We start from the raw sequence: 18,444 nt of genomic DNA, 5'->3' as shown, positions 1-18,444 counted from the left end.
ATATGATTGTGAAAATATGTGGTATAGAGTGCACAAATCCTTTCATATTCAATCAAGTTGTAATCTTGGACTTATAAAGTCAGTACGCGCTGAAGATGAAATCATATGAATGACAGAATTTCTTATCGAGCACATATTGACTGGTTGTCTTCCCTCCTATCATAAACTATAAGATAGCCCGTGCCGCCGCTATGCAGATTGACTTCATATTCTTTTTTGTATGTGTGCAAAATCACTAAAATCCTTCATTATCCATGGTGTCTGTCGACGAACTTGTAACCGGGATCGATAGCATTGTTTCTATTTCCAGTCTTGTTTATATGTCCTGTCACAGTAGATGCTATACCCCGTTTAATTTGTTATGGCTTTTGATTTCTCACTATTTATCATATTATCAGTGACGACGACATCAGGACACACGAGTTTGAGTGGATGTGAATAAATGCATTTCGTAAAAACTTTTCTTGTCGGACATCATGATATCATCTGAATACACAAATGTATATTAATCCATATTAGAGCGGATTGATATGATAAACTATATCTTTGTTTTTAGACAATGCCTCTCGAGTGGTATTACTGCCTGACCTGGGTTGAGCTTTGGTTTTGTATGTTGGGTGAGATCAATGTACTAGTAACAATGACGCTTCCTTTTTCTGGAACACCGGGACTTATATTCTCTGTGTAAGAATTTTTAAATATTGTTTTGTATGTTTTCGTAGTTGCCTTTGTAATTCATTGTTTTGTCCGTCGGCCTTGAGAGCTTTCTGAGCGGCTTTATTGAGAACAATGTACACCCAGTCGACAATAGACATTGGCCTTTTAAAGGAAGGCGAACATCTTTTTTTATTAGTAATTCTGATTATCAATATAATCCAGTGCTATTTACTTTATACTAGTAATTGTTTTGTGCTTCGATGTACGAGTAATCAAATTAACCAAGAGAAGAACATAGTTTTCACAGGGACTTGTAACGTAGGTTGTGAGAAAGTCTGTTGTGTATGTACATGTGTACTAGGCTTATATACTATATAGTACATATGTATGCACAACAGACTTTCTCACAACCTATACTACGTTACAAGTCCCTGTGATAGTTTTCTTCCCATGGAAACCTTTCAGATTGGTCTGCTCATCAAACTCAAGTATGATGCTACTTATTATAAATTCCATTATCTTTTCGATTCCATTAAAAGTGTATCATCAAAAACAGCCTCTGTATAGAAAATGACTGCAATAATAGGACATTCTAATGTCATGCGCTATTTTTGAAAAATGAAATATATCGTAGATAGTAGGTATATATACGTCTCAAGTGAAAATAATCAGGATATGTAATTCAACTAGGCTAGTACAGCATTCAAACGTTTTGCTGGAAATATTTTAAAGTTATTTCAGTTTCCATATCCCGGACCAAACATCGTCGCTCACATCTCATGAATATATATAATTTTGACGTTTTCTTTGGTTATTATCCTAATATGGTGTACAACAATATCACACAGTTTTGTATGACTTCGCAACTGCTTTTTTGTCATTAATATGGCAACTTCGTTATATTTTATCATGCAACGTACCGTTCCCATAGACTACGGTTGCGTTCTACGTCATAGCTCATTACATGTTATTGTGTTACGTATACATTAGAATGACAGTTCTACCAAATCTTTACATTAGGGAAGGGATTTATTACAGAACGAGTACAGAACTCAATCTTTTTTTTCAAGAGTAGTGAACTAATATAATTCTTTTAATAACTAGCAGATCGTTGTAAATAATTTAAAAACGTTATATCGGCCATGTGTCATATGATATGCTGGGATAACGGAATCATCCATAGTCAATTTTTCATAACAAATTTAAATGCAGTCCACTGACAGTCAAAGTCATACAGTCAGCCACAATGTACCGTTATATCAGATTCTTCTGTTGTACAGTGTATCAAATATGTTGAAAGAACCTTCACATTTGCTATGAATCAAATATTCCAGGGCCCAGTCTCATGAACATTCCTTTAAATTAAGGAATTCATTAACTTGAAATTATCCATAGGTCTAGAGTTTAAAGTTAAGGAATTCCTAAAGTTAAGAAATGTTATTGAAACTGGGCCCTCAACGTTGCTGGGCCCTGGGTGGATACATTACGACAGCGGCAGTAGGGCCTAACCCCTGGAGTATCGAGGATGATATATATATGTTCGCATAAATAACATTAACTTTCGTTATTTTTTCCAACTATCCACAACTGTGTATATAAAGTGATAAATTGTGTATAACAAAAACATACATAATATAGCGTTGCGTTGTATTGTATACGGGCACATGACCATAAAAATACGAAAATATCCTCGAACAGCTCTGCTAGCTTTTTGTATGAATGGCGTCCTCCATGTAATGATCATCCTCATCCAGGAAAACGAAAGTTGTTGTGTTACTGACTGATTCCTCTCTCGCATCTTGTGTTTATTTGGATTTTTCGAGTTTGATAAGGTAGCTAATTATTTAGTATTATATTTCAATGTTGGCAAATCCGCTTTGTATCGTTGGACAATAACGTTACACCACAGTGACAGTCGTTTTGTCTTGTCATCGTTGCCGGTTGACGTTAGGAAATGCTCGTTGGTTAACCAGTGGTACACGTGTTTGTAAAGCTGTTGTATATATAGAAATGTGCAAAGTAGCAAAAATTTTCACAAGATATTGACGCGCAGTGCTTTATTTTACTAATGTTAGGTTGTTTTATTTTCTTATGATGACATGTTCCTTGCCTCATCCATAGCGATATACAGTTACATAGCAACGTTAACATAAACGTTGCATTATTATTATGTTATCTGTTAGTCCTTTATTATAATAATAATACAGTAGTACTGACGTGGCGTTCGTCTGGAAACCTATTTTTATTTTTGTCTGTAACAGCTAAAAATAGTTTTTTTCCTACATGAACTTGTACTGTGCAATATATAAGCTTGTTACCTGACAAAATCTTAACTGGATGTCTTTTGCCTGAAAGATATTGTACGTGTATAGACCAAATAGGTAAATCCACCAAAGACATACTATTTGTGATATTAGAAACTTGTACTCATACTATTATATATCTATATCTGGTGGTATCAACCTTATATTATTTTCACACATTTATACATGCAAATTTGTATTATTTTCACAATTTATACATGCAAATTTGTATGTGACAATTCCTATGCAAATGACTATAAGATCAATAGATTCCGTAGATCTTCCTTCATTCCAATTTCTTCTCATTTTTTTGTAGTGAGCTGATTGTTGCTGCTGAACCATGTCACAATCTGGAATTATTGGTGCTGGGATACTAGCTGTAGGGCTGGGGTTATTGATCAATGTGTCCATCCACAAAATTGAGGAAGGTGAGCTGCAGCGTTCTGATTTCTTGTAAATTTGTACCCATGTACAAACCACAACAAACCGCTCCTTTTACATATACTATGCACCAGACAAAAATGCAAGGGCACAATTAAACACTGAGGATAACCATTCCTGTTATACTGTTTGGTGTTTCTGTAGACAAATCATCAATAACTGAAATATTTACATAGAATAATATTTAAAAAAAAAATAATTTAAAAACACTTAATAATCTCTTGTGTATTTGCAGGTCATGTTGGAGTGTATTACAGGGTAAGTTTTCCGAGGGTTTTTCCTAAAACAAATCATGAGATAAATTTTGTGCAATGTTGTATATTAAGCTACTACTTTCACTTTCTATTTAAAACTAAAATCCTTAATTTGATGAAAAAGAATATGTTGTGCATGCTTATAAATATAATTCATGATTAACGTATAACATATTGATATACACTGGCATTACAATCACATAAATTAGGTCTAAACACCAATAAAGAACACGAGTTACACAGAAAGTATTTTAAGTTGATGTTTTGTTGTATCAGGGAGGAGCCCTGCTTTCGTCAGTTAGTGCTCCAGGTTACCACTTTATGCTGCCTTTCCTGACTTCCTATCGCACAGTACAGGTGAGAGACATTTTACGCTAATAAACTGGTCTAGCAAGTCCATGAGCATTAGAAATATCATATCATAAGTAGTTATAAACACATTACTTGTATTGTTAATGTTATAGTCATGGTTTCGTCCACAAAGGAAGATACCAATTTTGTAGGGTTCTTTCTCAATTTTATTCTTATAAATACCCTGCAACATGAATTACTAAGAATACAAATGTAATGCTCATCATATTTATAACATATTAACATGCTTCCTTTTTTGCAGACAACACTACAAACAGATGAAGTGAAGAATGTACCATGTGGAACAAGGTATAGTTTATCTATACATAGAAATAAGAAGAAGTGTAATCATTGAGTAGTGTATCTATACGTCATCTTTCTCGGAAATGTAACAAACTTTTAATAAGTTGGTTCTCTTACCTAGATGCATATGTATATAGTTGTCATTAAAAAACCATGTTCAACATAGATAACAACCATAAAGTGTTATTAAAAAAAACCATTCAAATTTCCACATTTTGTTAAAGATGCATGCTCCACAGCTGACACATGGTATTTTTACGCTATCAAAAAGAGGAGCAGACAATTTAGTATTTTTCTTCAGTTACATAAAAAACTAGGTCCTATATGGAATGAAGTACTGATTGCCCATGCACCAAAAGTGAAATAAATTATTTTATATTATTTTTTGTTTTAATTATACATATACACTGGTACATGATTAAACACTTGTTATTGCATGTTTAAATGATGAGTATCATTTATGCTCTGTCGGTGGTGGAGCATCTTTAACAATACTATGCAATGGTGATAATGCAGTGTGTTAGACAGTTGATTGTAACTTAAGTATTTTTTATTATTTGCCTTTTGTCCGTCGTCGTGCGTCGTGCGTCGTATGTCCGTAAACAATTTACATTTTCGACTTCTTCTCCAAAACTGCTGAAGCAATTTCAATGAAATTTTGCACAAACCTTCATAAGGCATAAGGCCAATCAAAATGTTGGAAAGTTATATGGTCCCCACCCCCCAGGGAGCTATGGTAGGGGCCAAAAGGGGTAAAATTGACTAAAATTGCAAAAATCTTCCTTCTCCAACTCACAGATGTGATGGAATTAAATACTCTTCATAATAGAAAGGTCATAGGAAGTCCTTTACAAAAATTGAATTATATGACCCTGGTCTCATCAGGTTTCCCCCTGGGGAGGGGGGGTAAGTTACTATTAGTTTATATAGGGAAAACACTTTTGAGTAATTATTTGATCATTTGAGTGCTAATAGGAAATGATTGCGATCAAAAATTGTCAGAATATCATATACGAATTGCAAATGAATCCTATTATCCTAACTTTCCCATGACTGACCCAGGGCCTTAGGGGCGGGTGTCAACAAGGGGTCAAATAGGCTATATCTTCAAAAATCTTCTTCTGAAATTCTGGAAATGGGTATGAATCACTTACTCTTCATAGATGGAAAGGTCTTGAGAACCTTTACCAAAATTGTGAATTAATATGACCCTGGGGTCTCATCGCTTTATTTCCCCCTGGGGAGAGGGGTCAAGTTTACTATAGTTTATGATATAGTGAAAACACATTTATGAGCATTTTTTGGCTCACTTTTAATACCAAATGAGCTCAAACTTGTTAGAATTATAAGGGCATGGAGATAACAATTTACATATCATATATCTATATTGGTCCCTGTTCAAGAGCCCCTCGGGGCGCAGAGGGGCGGGGCCAAAAGGGGTCAAATAGGCTAAAAAACTTTAAAAATCTTCTTCTTAAATACTGGAATTTGGTAGAATCAAATACTCTTCATAGATGGACAGGTCTTAAGGTGTTTTATGAAAATTGTGAATTATATGACCCTTGGGTCTCAGGTTTCCCCCTAGGGAGGGGGTTAAGTTTACTATATATAAGTTTATATATGGAAAACACATTTTTGAGCATTATTTAGTCATTATAATAGGAAATTAGTCAATTGTAGTCAGAATTATCCCTATGTGATGGCCATTGAATTTTATTACCAAATTTTCCATGACTGATCCCCAGGGGCCTTAGGGGCGGTCCCAAAACCGGTCAAATAGGCTAAAACTTCAAAAATCTTCTTCTGAAATTCTGGAACTGGTAGAATCAAATACTCTCCATAGATGGAAAGGTCTTAAAGTCCTTTACAAAAATTGTGAATAATATGACCCTGGGATCTCAGATTTTCCCCTAGGGAGGGGGTCAAATTTACTATAGTTTATATAGGAAAACACATTTAGGAACATTATTTGCTTAGTTTTCATAGGAAATTAGTCAATCTGGGTTAGAATTATTAGCCTGAGATGGCATTTAACATCATACCCATATTGGTCCTGGCCGACTCCCAGGGGCGAGAGGGGTGGGGCCAAAAGGGGTCGAAATGGATAACATTTCAAAAATCTTTCTCCTGAATTCACAGATTTGATGGAACCAAATAATCTTCATAGATTAAAAATTTATAAAATCACTGACTGACTTCAAGGGCCTGATGGGCCAATATATATTTATAGTGTTTATATGCATGTCTTTGTTTCATTCTGTGTCTGAACTCAGGTGACCGCTAAGGCCCATGGGCCTCTTGTTTATTATTTCCAGTGGAGGTGTGATGATCTACTTTGACCGTATAGAAGTTGTCAACAAACTGGATATCAATGCTGTGTATGATATAGTGAGGAACTACACTGCAGACTATGATAAGACGCTCATCTACAACAAAGTTCACCACGAGCTTAATCAGTTCTGTAGTATGAACAACCTTCAGGAGGTCTACATTGATTTGTTTGGTGAGTTTGTAAAGATTTGTCTGAATTATTCAGAATCAGAATGAATGAAGTAAAGTTACTGTATAGAATTCTGATTGTTTAAGGCTTCTTTACACTAAATATCTATGCAAACTTAATATCTTTTTTTTTACATATAGATCAAATTGATGAAAACCTGCGAGTAGCCCTACAGAAGGATCTGATTACCATGGCGCCGGGTCTCACTGTGCAGGCTGTCAGAGTGACCAAACCAAAGATTCCAGAACAGATTCGTAAAAACTACGAAGCCATGTTAGTAAAATCATTTACGCTCCTTTCTATCTGAAATCAGCATTTATTCTGTCTCTTTGTCCATTTGTCCTACTTTTTTCCAAAGAATGAAATAAATTTTCTTGAAGGATGGCACAAGCAGTTGTAAGGGTCTTAACATGTTATACATGTACATTTATTTATATATTTGATACTTTCTTACCTAAATAGGGAAGCTGAGAAGACAAAGCTGCTCATCTCTATACAGAAACAGAAGGTCGTGGAGAAGGAAGCAGAGACTGAGAGGAAGAAGGCCATTATTGGTGAGGCCTAAATAGTATTGTACCAGATTAACTGTAGAAATTCAGCAGGTGTCAGGGTTCAGTATAGTCTTACATTTATTGGTATATTTACCTATCAATAGAATATCTCTATGGCCTTGAAATTTCCCATATGCTGGTAAGTTTTCAGTCTTTTCAAAATTACTTGTTTATTTTCCTAACCTTCCTTTACTGGTTATATCACTAGCTATAGTATTCACCACAATTTAGTGACATTGTCTTCATCTTCATTATCATATTATATTTTTGTATGTCATATTGGGTTAAATTCCTTTTTATTGTGCATGTGATCAGTTACTGTGACTATTTATTTTGTAATGACATATAGGTTACAGTCTTAGGGCATGCAATATAAAACAAAGTCATAATATGGTAATGATTTTTTGTAGAGGCTGAGAAGCTAGCAGAAGTGTCTAGAATTCAGTGGGAACAGAAAATTATTGAAAAAGAGTCTCAAAAGAAGATATCACAAATAGAAGGTAAGACAACTTTGATTTGGTGACCATTTTTTTCTAGAATTAATGGCTCATGATTATATCACGATGCCAACATTTTAGAACTCAGGTGTCAGTATGAAATCTCCTGCAATGAATTTTAATTTGAGGTAGAGAGGATGAAGGTTTACAAGAACAACCAGCCAACCATAACTATAAAACTTAACAGACACCATAGAGGATTAAGGATGTGAAAGAACTTTTTTCTAGCCTTGAAACTAAGAAAGGATTAAAGTGATTATTGAATGTTTTGTTTTCAAATTCAAACAAACTAATTAATATTTGGCATGCACAGTGAGACCTGTCTTAGCAACTACCACTTAGTGTATAAAGGCCATGTGCTTTAGACCAAATGGCCATTTATAACACAATTTAACCTGTGTATAAAGACCACTTGGCTATAGAGACCACTTTTTCCTTTTCCTTGTCCCTTTGGTGGTAGTAAGAGACAGGTTTGACTGTCTTCAATTTCATCTGTTCTTCACCTGCTATTCTGTGTCAGGATAAACATTTAATGCTTACCTCTGTTATTTGTTTCAGATTTAACACATTTAGCAAAAGAAAAGGCAAAGAGTGATGCTATGTTCTATGCAGCAGAAAAGGAAGCCCAATCCAATAAGGTATAATATTGATTGTGTGGCGAAAATGTCATACTTGTAGTTTACAAGCAGTTAAAAAAGTATTTTTATGAATATGCATTTTATTGGTTGCAAACCTTTAGAGATGTTAAAATTGAAATACGTTAGATGATTTCCCACTGTCAGACTGTTCTCAGTGTGGCATCTTAATTATGACACAAATGTTTTCATTGGACATTCAAGTTTGTTTTGGATTTTGATCACTGAAATCAGATTTTCACATTTTAATTTCTGATAATGCTTTGTATCAAGGTCACAATAGTAAATTGCAGTTGAACAAAAAAAGTGATACTTGATGCTGATCAATACTAAAAAATATCTTGTTTGTGTTCAGGCTAAACTATCACCGGAGTACCTTGCATTGATTAAATACCAAGCCTTGGCCTCCAACACTAAGATCTATTTCGGAAATGCGATCCCAGACATCTTCCTGGACCAGAACACAGGAGGAGTTTCAGCTGCAGCAGCAGCCAGCAAGGCACAGAAAGATCAGGTAAGTCAGTAATGGAAGCTACATAACATAGAAGTCAAAATGTTTAAATATTCAAAGACAAAGAAGCTTAATATGGAGGATAGCAAAAGAATTTCCCATGTTCTAGTGTATAATATGCTGCTCTCAATTTGGAAATTGGGCTTGTGACTTATATGTGCAATGTTTAGGGAAAAGCATACATTGCATTTTATTCTATATCTTTGCAATGCTTGTGTATTGTTAGCTTGCCTCTCGAAGAGAGGGGAAGGGATGAGGGGCTTATGGAATCACCCTGGTGTGAGCATAAGTGTCAGGGTTAGACATAAGGTTTTGGTGCAAGTTGTGAAATGCCATAACAACTGATATCGATTTCTACTTTAAGATTGAAATGTTTTGTGGTATATAATCAATCCTTTTAAAGAAGAAAATACTGTATTTTGAAAAATTTAAGAGGCCCAATGGACCAGAATTACCAGGATAATGTTTTGGCTAAGAAATGCCGCTATCTCCAATAATTGACATTGATAACTTCATGGATATAGGATTTTAAGTACATGCACAAGCATTTCAGTTAAATTTGATTTAAGGTCTTTAAACTTATCTCAAACAGCTCCTTTTCTATTCCTGATGCCATCCCTCATTTGTTAGCGATAAGTGTTGTATGTTGGTCTTTTCTGGTTTCAGCCTAAGATGTAAATACCCTACAGATGGACTAAGACAAACCTGAACCTACAAAACTACTTGCTCACTTCTTTCTGTGATATGTTTGAATGATTGTGAAAAAGTCCCAGTCGTAAGTGTCGACCTCTATCAGAACTGGTGCTTTGAGAACTTAAACAAACACCAGTTTCATTAAACATTCCAGGTGTGTAATACTATCACTGACACCTGTAAAATAACCCAGGAGTCACAAGTTACCTTTGTATGTATTTTATTACTTTAAGGTGTTTAAAAGAAAATTTCTCATTAACTCATTAGTTAATAATTATTTTTGTAGAAGTAATTTCTATGTCAAGATTTTTGCTCCATAAAAATTATGATTTTTTTGAGCTGGAGTAAGTTTTGTGTGGTCATGCATTCTAGGATTGGGAGTGGCTATACTGTGTTGGTATGTAGTGTGTGAAAAAACTATTGAATCCATCAATGCAAAATTGACTTAGTATCTTTATTGTGTGTTCCTCTCCCTCTATTCAGGTAATATTGTAAACCATCTTATTTTTGTGGGGCCATAATTTTGCATTATCATGTTTTATGACAATTTCACAGTGATTTATTTTTTGCCATTTATGCTTCTATGGTTCTGGTGTACCTGATTTGAAAAATGTGTGTGGTTATAACTTTTTGCAACTTGTGAAACTCCCATAAAAATGAGAAATTTAGTCGCACACAAAAATGAATTGGTTTACAGTATAAGTGTGTGTAGTTTGTATGTTTAGGTTGTGATATGTACTGGGTACTCCATGTAGATCTCGTTAAAATGTACATTGGCAGGTCCAGACAGGTAGGCCAACATATTTGTAGAATTATCTGCACGTAGTTTGAGAAATCAGATCATGAATAAAATTTTGAAATATTATAGTACCCTTTAATAGTGTGATCCTGAATTGTTTAATTATTGAAATTTTGAACACTTGATATTTAGAAAATTAAAGGGAGATATTTGATAAGCTGTTACGAATTTCAATATAGTACACATTGTTTAATCATTAACTATATTTATTGTGCAATAAGTGTAATTCTGGTGAATACTAGCTGCAGTTTACCTCTCGGCTAGAGAGAGAACTTATCTGTAGCTCGTTTGGTTGGACGTCAGACTAGTATGTCAGAGGTCCTGAGTTTGATCCCTAGTAGAGGCAGTGATTATGTAAAATTGCGCTCTGTTACATAAGTTCTACTCAATCAGCTGATCTGCCATAGATACCAAGTACTTATAGACATATGTTTATTGTTTGTAATACAATTGTTATCACAGAGGGAAAAGGTTCATTTTTATATATCCATAACATTTTTTTTATAAATGATTATTGTATTGAAGAATAAATACTTTTGTACCACTTAAATTTTGTAATGTTACTCAAAGAAGTCAAAACATTACTAAGTTATAAATTTTATAACATGTATGAGATATGAGTCTGTTGAAGTTGGTGTCATCTTTGATTTGAAAGAAAACTCAAGTCAGTGATAGGAGAGACTCAGATTTTATCTGTAAATGTTTAAGTGCTATCTGTATGTATATGTCTCTAACTTCATTCGTGAGAGTTTGAGTGTTATTTCTCGGTATTTAATTATTTTGCTGACATGATCAGTCTTATAATGTGTTATTTGCGTATTTATATATCAATTAATTAAGAACGAAATATTAGACTTTGTTAAGATCATGATAGTTATGTTAGCAGTGAATGGTTAAGAAAATGTTATGGTCTAATAACACACATTGTTATTGATGACAAAGTAAGGTAAATTTTGTTGATAATCTGTGTTAAACATAGCAACATAAAAAATGCTTTAAAAATACTTATCAATTTGTGTACATCTTATCACAAAAAATTAATATTTTTTCTAGTTATTTTGAAAAGTTTTTGCAAATCAAGTGCTGATCACTAACTCTGAAATTGGTGACTCCACATTGGGAATACATATGTAGATGTATAGTCTTATATAGTCACTGGATGTTTTATGCATTTGACCAGCGTCTGTAGTCCTATCATTGTTAAAGCTTTGGAAAATTGCAAAGTTAATGTAAAGATAGGCTGCTGGATTGATACTTTATACATTTGTATTGAATTAATTATTAATCTAATCAAGATTACCAGGTATATGTATATTTCTTTTTCATGGTTTTGAAACAAATCCCACCTTATGTTACCCCAATAAAGTAAATAAGTTTGTTTATACATGTGTTGGTCTGTTATATCCATGTTCACAAGGGAAAGGTGATTTTGGAAAATTATCTCCCTTGAAATCAGCCAAAAACCTAGTAAATAGGACAGTTTTTCTTTGAACCAAACACTTGATTGTTTGTTTATTGGGAATATTAATGATAAAAGTATTCAGGTATTTCATATCCATTTCATTTAATTGGGGAGTTTCATAAAAATCATGTTCACATGCATTTCCAATGAGCATGTATGGTGATTGTTTTCAACATAATGTTTTTATATGTTTATTGTTAATCTGATCTGTCTTGAATTTAGTTAGTGGTTTGTATGCTGATAATTATTTAATGTAGTGACATAACTATCAAGGATGTATTTTATGTCTCTTGAATGATAATGTGTCAATATCTCTACAATATTTTTACAAATCAGTTTTGGAGTTTACTGAAGCCACTCGATCGATTTCAAGTTTTAGATACATAATCATAGATTCTATTATCAAAGTTAACTGAAACTGCCATTGATGTCAACTCAAGGCAGGAGTCAAAGTCAAAAAGCATTTTACAGTTTATTTTGTGGTAACAATTTGCATCATTGATATTTGACAAATACATGGAATACTTAGCATAATAATGAACTATTACTGGTTAATTTTCTACCATTATTACAAACTGTAATCATGAATTGATTTTAATTTTTCAACAGGATGCCCATTAAGTCTTACCTCTATATATGTGATTGACTTGACCCAGAGTTGAGAAAACTTTACATATGTGCCTTTATTCACATGTGTCACATAACAAACAGGTCAGACATGGGTGAAATAAACAGATATTCAATTTCCAGAAGGACTTTGTTTTCTTATTTAGAAAATACAATGTACTCTATTGATAGTTTTCCACCCGTCCAACCACCAGCTCGTTTGTATCAGACAGCTGTTTGAGAGGCAGCTAGAGGAAGGAAAGAAAATCAAACAGAATCTATATCACCGTTAGTATGGAAAATGAAATAGATGACCAATGAATCTTCCATTGGAATTGAGGCTATAACCAATAACCTTGACCTTTATTCAAGGATGCCGTAATTAGGATGTCCCCACATATGAACAGAAGCAACCAGCCTCCACGTATCTGGGTCGCAAATTTGGATCCCATTTGGGGCAGTTGCCAGGTACTGGCAGCTGGTCAGTGTTTTTTTCTCCGAGTACTCTGAATTTCCTGCATTAATGAATAACCTTATTCAAAATTACAGTGGTGAGTCTGAAGCTGGCTGCAGTATTGTTGTCCAAATGACTTCGAGAAAGATAATGATGTGGTCTTTATACATGTATTTGTTCTAGTCTGAAACATACTTCAGATACACAGCTACAGTTGCATGACAGATAACTTAATGTTATAAGCTTCGTTATGCATTCTGACACCTTCTCAACAACTAAATACCTGATATCACGGATGTAGCAAAATTATCAAAATTAAAATAAAGTCCTTGCTTAATAAACCCATGCTAGGTTATTAATAAATTAGCACTTTGTTATTTAATTAGGTCTTCAACAACGTTATAGTCATGCAGTCCTGACTAAGTGCGTGCAGTCTGTTTCTTTTTCTCTTTATGAATTTTAATCAAGTAACAGAACCATTTGCTGCATACAACCTTGAATACAATTTAAAAAAAACCCAACATATTAATCACCAGTTAATAGCATCCAATTAACGACAATATCTTAAATGTTAAGCACAAACAAGCACAAACTGTTGGTGTTGCCTTTAAAGTTAAGCCATATATATTGAATAAATATAACAGCAAGTAATAGCTTTGGTAAACACTACATGAAATAATCACAAAATGGTCTTCGGTGTAGATATGCTATGGTCTAAGTGGAGATAATTCACATTCTTGATAAGAGTTGTCTTCCTTTCCAAAATACGAAACAGGGCCTCAATATTGGGGAACAGCACCACTTGAACTAGCGTTGTACGCATGCGTATTTGCCTACTTTACCTTCAACCACGAAAAATGGCGCTTATCCTTAGGTGGCATCGATAGCGGTACCGAATAAAGTGCTTATGTGGAAGGAGTACAGGTATGATCATCGTATAGACATTTCCATCATAGTCCTTGATGTATTTGGAGTTTACAAAGTGGTCAAATACCACAGGAGATTGTTCAGATAACCAAATATCGGGCATTGTTTTTGTAAATTCTCAATCTGTCGGAAGTATAAACAAACGCATTTCTTGTCTGTTTTGAAGTTTGTAATCCGATTGTACGCTTGCATGTATATTTAGATAAAAGTTTTATTATGTTTTCACTGTTATTTTAACTGGATATAGCGTTGCCTAAAAGCAATTCCCTGTCTAACTAGGTCTTATGTACTGATCTGATTTTGTAAATAATCTATTGTTTGCCGTGGCACATGCTGCACTGTAGTGAGCTAGCTCTGTGTCCGACCGGAGTAAGTCGAATAGATATAAGATAAAGTAAGATAAAAATTCATAAATGTGAAAATCTAAAGGATGCCAAAAAGCGAAGGCTTATGTAAGGCAGATACTGATATAACTGATACAACTGTACATTTTTCAGATAAATTTTTATCTTGACAGCAGTAAAGGGCCCATAAACAAAGACGTTTCCCGAATCATATGTCATTTTATAGTTAAAAGCACCAAAATGCCTAAAACAATTCTTTTCTAACTATAGTCTACACTTTTGGGTGTTAATGTATTGTGTTATAATATTTTAATTACAGTCAACTTGGAAATCCGTCATGGCAAGCAAATACGCAGTCAAAACCTATAGTCGATCCTATGGAAGGGAGACTGCAGCAAGCAAGGCCTTTGATGAAATAGTAACTAACAAAACTGGAGCTCAGAATATACCAATAAAAACAGCCAATACAAAATGGGGTAAAACACAGTTTAGCAGGGTCAGAGATGAAGATCCCTTCCAAACTACATATAATAAAGTCAAAACTGAAGTGGAGACTGAAGACCCATTCTCATTTGGATCAGATGAGAGTGAAATTGCAAAGCAAAAAATAATCAAGGAAGAGCCTGTTGCAAGCTCTCATCAAGCTGGTTTGGGCAGACCAGCAATTCCAAATATGAAGGTAATGAAGACACATTCTTACACATTAGAAAGAACCAAAACTGAACCAGAACAGGATCTGGATTGTCAGCCAACATTTAAAAGACCAACAAGAACTTATTCTCGTGCTACTAAAAAACAGAATGCCGACAATACAAAGCAGTTGTCAATGGATCAGTTTGCAAAACCTGTTTCTAATGACGAAGATGATGAAATGCCAGTACTTGAGCCAGAGGGATCTGCTGTAGGGGAACCTTATGCATCACATTCCAGTAGTTATGCAGCTGAAGAAGCTTCAAATGATCCAGAGGACCCATACACACAATATGAAGAAGAAGATGATGAAGAAGCACCTCTTTTGACAAATGAACGTCAAACTCATAGCAAGCATGGAAAGATGGCTGCCGTTTCAAGCTCTGATAAAACACATTTGTTACAAAACGATGATGAAGAAAATCCAAAGGCAACAGTTCTAAATTTTCGAAGCCATTTCATGGACCCAGCTGTTTACAGCAGATTTAACTACGTTCCACGGCCAGAGGACCCAGTAGGAAGACTCAATAACAGCAAAGTTTTACAAAAAAGCGAAATAAAACACGGTAAGGGATCAACATTGATTGTTATTTGTTCTCCTAAGCCACCACAGAGCGAAACTAAGGCAAAACATCACCAACCGAAAACTGCCACCAGAGACCCTTACTCTCAAGATGAAATGGAGGAGAAAAGTGATTCTCAGGAACTCCTTAAAGCAGAGGAAGCCAACACAGATAGCTCAAACTTCGATTTTTCAGAAGATAATAATGCTTCTACTCCAAGCATGGAAGAACAGTCATCTGCCACTAGTGAAAATGATACACCAGGTAGAATACAGTACAGGAAAGGTGTTAAACGTGGAAGGGACAATTCTGATAAGTCAGTTAGATATAACAAGTTCTTCAGGTCTAGAAATTCAGCAGCAGTAAAGGAAGAAAATGAATCCAAAAAAGTCAGTACTATTCCAGATGAGCAACAAGCTATCGAGGAAAACAATCAGGAAAAAAGTATCCGACAAACTCGAGATATTTCAAAAGGTAATAAAAAGAAACAAGAAAGTCTCGCATCATTTGGATTTGAAGAAGATGGTGAATCGCAACAGAGCACTGAAAGTTTGGAAAGATCTGAGGAAGGTCCACCTGTAGCTGAGCCAATGGAAATTGGTGAGGAACAGACCACGCAGCTTGGCAGTCAGAGTGAGGGAAGTCAGTCGGAGGAGGACGAGAACTCACAGTCAACACAGAGTCTCAGTCAGACATCAGCTGATTCGAGTGAGGCAGAACCTCCAACCCTGAGCAAGGCCAAGACAGTCCGCGTTAGAGAGAAGAAGATATTCAAATCGAAAAACAAAGGAGAAAGGAAAGCTCTACAAAGTCCCAAAAAGGTATCTCAATGCGCTTATTTATATGATGTTCAAATTGCAAGACTATCAGTTTATTATTTATTAATAAAATCTCAGTTTCAATGCAATTTCAAATTGGTTATTTGTCATTAATAATTTAGAAGGAACAAGATAATGTCAGATCAAAGATTAGTCAATATCTTAACTTATATTTTCAGATTTTATTGTGTAATTTTACTTTTAACTTTGATATTATAAATCCTATATAAATAAAATGTGATACATTATACTAATCTGTTTCAGTCCCCATCAAAGGCAGTGTACAATGTCCGATCCTGGCAGGAAGACTTTGATGAAGAGGAAAGGGTAACATTCATGAAAAATGTGCATAGTGCTTTTTTATTTTGCCTTTTATTTGCTTAGTTCATAAAGGTATCAGATTAATTCTTTGTCTTGCATAATCCTCATGCATCTCTTAACAGTGAATTTTCATTATTCGTAATTTAAGATCTTGAGCCATATCATTCTGTCTATCAATTTCTTCTTTTGAGGTACTAATTTTGAAAATCTGTAGTATGTTGTCTAACTACAACATACCTTACCCAATTTCTCTCAAGTTTGTAACAAGGATATAAATATTTGATTATTATTAATAAGTGAGAATATATTATTTTAAAGAGCTATGTAGCCCTTTATTTCAAAAGTCCTGCTTCCTGCTATAGGTATAACAACTGAACTGCAACATTTTTCCAACATTTTTTTCCCGCTTGATAAAACCTTTTGTTTTATAAATAGCAACATCTTATTTAAGAGGATAATTATTCTATTCATTAGCTTGCTTATCAGTAAATAGGCATTAGAAGTAACATTTGTGCAACGTGGAAACATTTTGATGCAAATGAGGTAGATAAGCAAGATGTACAGGATTCTTGACCCAGATAATTCTGTGAAGCATTTGATTATAACATCATTTCAAAGACTTACATCTCCCTATATTTATATTCAATGCTGCATATTAGCCTATTAACATGTGCAAATTACCTAATCAATGAATGGTTGTTAATTATAAGTAGATTGTCTTAAATAATGAATCAATGATAAACTTGGATAACTTTGGACAAATTGCTATGTTTAACTATCAACATATTATTTTTGAAACTCATTAATACAAGATAAAAAAAACTATATGTAGATCTACCTTTGGTTATAGATACATTCAATTATCTGACCTATGATGAGATTTTGACAAAAGTCACCTTGTTATATAAGTTAACATGAATGTGATGTAAATTATTAATAAAAAGATCTTTTTTCATTGCAAGAATATTTACCTGGTATATATTTGAGAAAAAACCACTATTTTTTACCTTTGTAAAAAAGACTATTTTAATAAAACAACAAAGTGAATAGTTTTAAATGATTTGAATTAATTCCAATTATAATAACCTGCTGTTGAGCAGAGATCATTATTAACTCTGCAGCTATTTTCTATTTTTCCTTATTTGAATGCTTCTGGCATAGTCTGTTGTATCTGTATAGCTGCATGTTGAATGAAAACTTGTATCCCTGATTTTAATTGATGTCTATTTTTTCTGCATTTATTTTTATATTCCCACATGATGTCCACATAAACATAACAAACAGTGGACATCAGTATAAATATACACAAACAATGCTCGTAGGACGTGTACATTTTAATTTAGAAACATATGCTTTTGGTTGTAAAGATAAGAGCTCAAACACAATGCAAATTTTGGGAAATGGAATATCTCCAGTAAAATTTCTTTGCAGTATTGATACTACATTGTATGTAAATTATAAAGCTAAATCAGTAAGTGATAGGTCACAGTACTTGAATCCGTAAGTATGAAAATAGATTTTATGTAAGAAAATTTCATTGACAGAACAAGAATAAGGACGATCCTTCTGGACCACCAAAGCTTGTACCTATTCCCAAGATGGCTCCCAAATCTGAACAACCAGGAGAGCGACCAAATGAGCCCCCTAAACTGTCCCGCGCTGTCCACTGGCCAGACAAACTCGGGGACGAGGCCTACACATCTGTACATGTCTCTAAGGAACACAAGGAGGTATAACAAACAATCGAAACAATTAAGTTTCTTT

The 18,444-nt window shown here is 34.2% G+C and overlaps 2 protein-coding genes across 3 annotated transcripts in view; both read left to right on the top strand.

Annotated features, from left to right (window-relative positions):
• Positions 1 to 2,338: 2,338 nt before the first annotated feature.
• On the top strand, positions 2,339 to 12,709 carry LOC138323408 (erlin-2-like). Its single transcript, XM_069268008.1, has 12 exons — positions 2,339 to 2,489; positions 3,277 to 3,388; positions 3,637 to 3,659; positions 3,932 to 4,012; positions 4,269 to 4,315; positions 6,625 to 6,812; positions 6,950 to 7,082; positions 7,272 to 7,363; positions 7,771 to 7,860; positions 8,416 to 8,495; positions 8,848 to 9,006; positions 9,670 to 12,709. The coding sequence occupies exons 2-12, from the start codon at positions 3,301 to 3,303 to the stop codon at positions 9,679 to 9,681; spliced, it is 993 nt and encodes a 330-aa protein (XP_069124109.1). The 5' UTR covers positions 2,339 to 2,489; positions 3,277 to 3,300; the 3' UTR covers positions 9,682 to 12,709.
• A 1,113-nt stretch (positions 12,710 to 13,822) lies between these two features.
• The window catches only part of LOC138323407 (wings apart-like protein homolog), a 32,564-nt gene continuing 27,942 nt past the window's right edge, over positions 13,823 to 18,444 (top strand). The window contains exons 1-4 of one of the 2 annotated variants that reach the window (XM_069268005.1): positions 13,823 to 13,941; positions 14,608 to 16,362; positions 16,624 to 16,686; positions 18,225 to 18,410. In XM_069268005.1, the coding sequence (XP_069124106.1) occupies positions 14,626 to 16,362; positions 16,624 to 16,686; positions 18,225 to 18,410 (1,986 nt within the window). In that variant the 5' untranslated portion in view covers positions 13,823 to 13,941; positions 14,608 to 14,625. Of the gene's footprint in view, positions 13,942 to 14,607; positions 16,363 to 16,623; positions 16,705 to 18,224; positions 18,411 to 18,444 lie in introns of both variants that reach the window. The other variant, XM_069268004.1, reaches the window with a different exon arrangement.

Source organism: Argopecten irradians, chromosome 5 (genome assembly GCF_041381155.1).
Source record: "Argopecten irradians isolate NY chromosome 5, Ai_NY, whole genome shotgun sequence".
Taxonomy (NCBI): domain Eukaryota; kingdom Metazoa; phylum Mollusca; class Bivalvia; order Pectinida; family Pectinidae; genus Argopecten; species Argopecten irradians.
The sequence above is the reverse complement of the archived record's forward strand: the minus strand, read 5'-3'. Positions and strand labels throughout refer to the sequence as shown.

What these genes read in the sequence shown, in the direction of transcription:
- LOC138323408 (XM_069268008.1), top strand. Translation starts at nt 3,301, where the DNA reads ATGTCACAATCTGGAATTATTGGTGCTGGGATACTAGCTGTAGGGCTG. An exon ending in GAGGAAGAAGGCCATTATTG is followed by an intron (nt 7,364 to 7,770) that starts GTGAGGCCTAAA and finishes GATTTTTTGTAG; the next exon opens with AGGCTGAGAAGCTAGCAGAA. An exon ending in AGGAAGCCCAATCCAATAAG is followed by an intron (nt 8,496 to 8,847) that starts GTATAATATTGA and finishes GTTTGTGTTCAG; the next exon opens with GCTAAACTATCACCGGAGTA.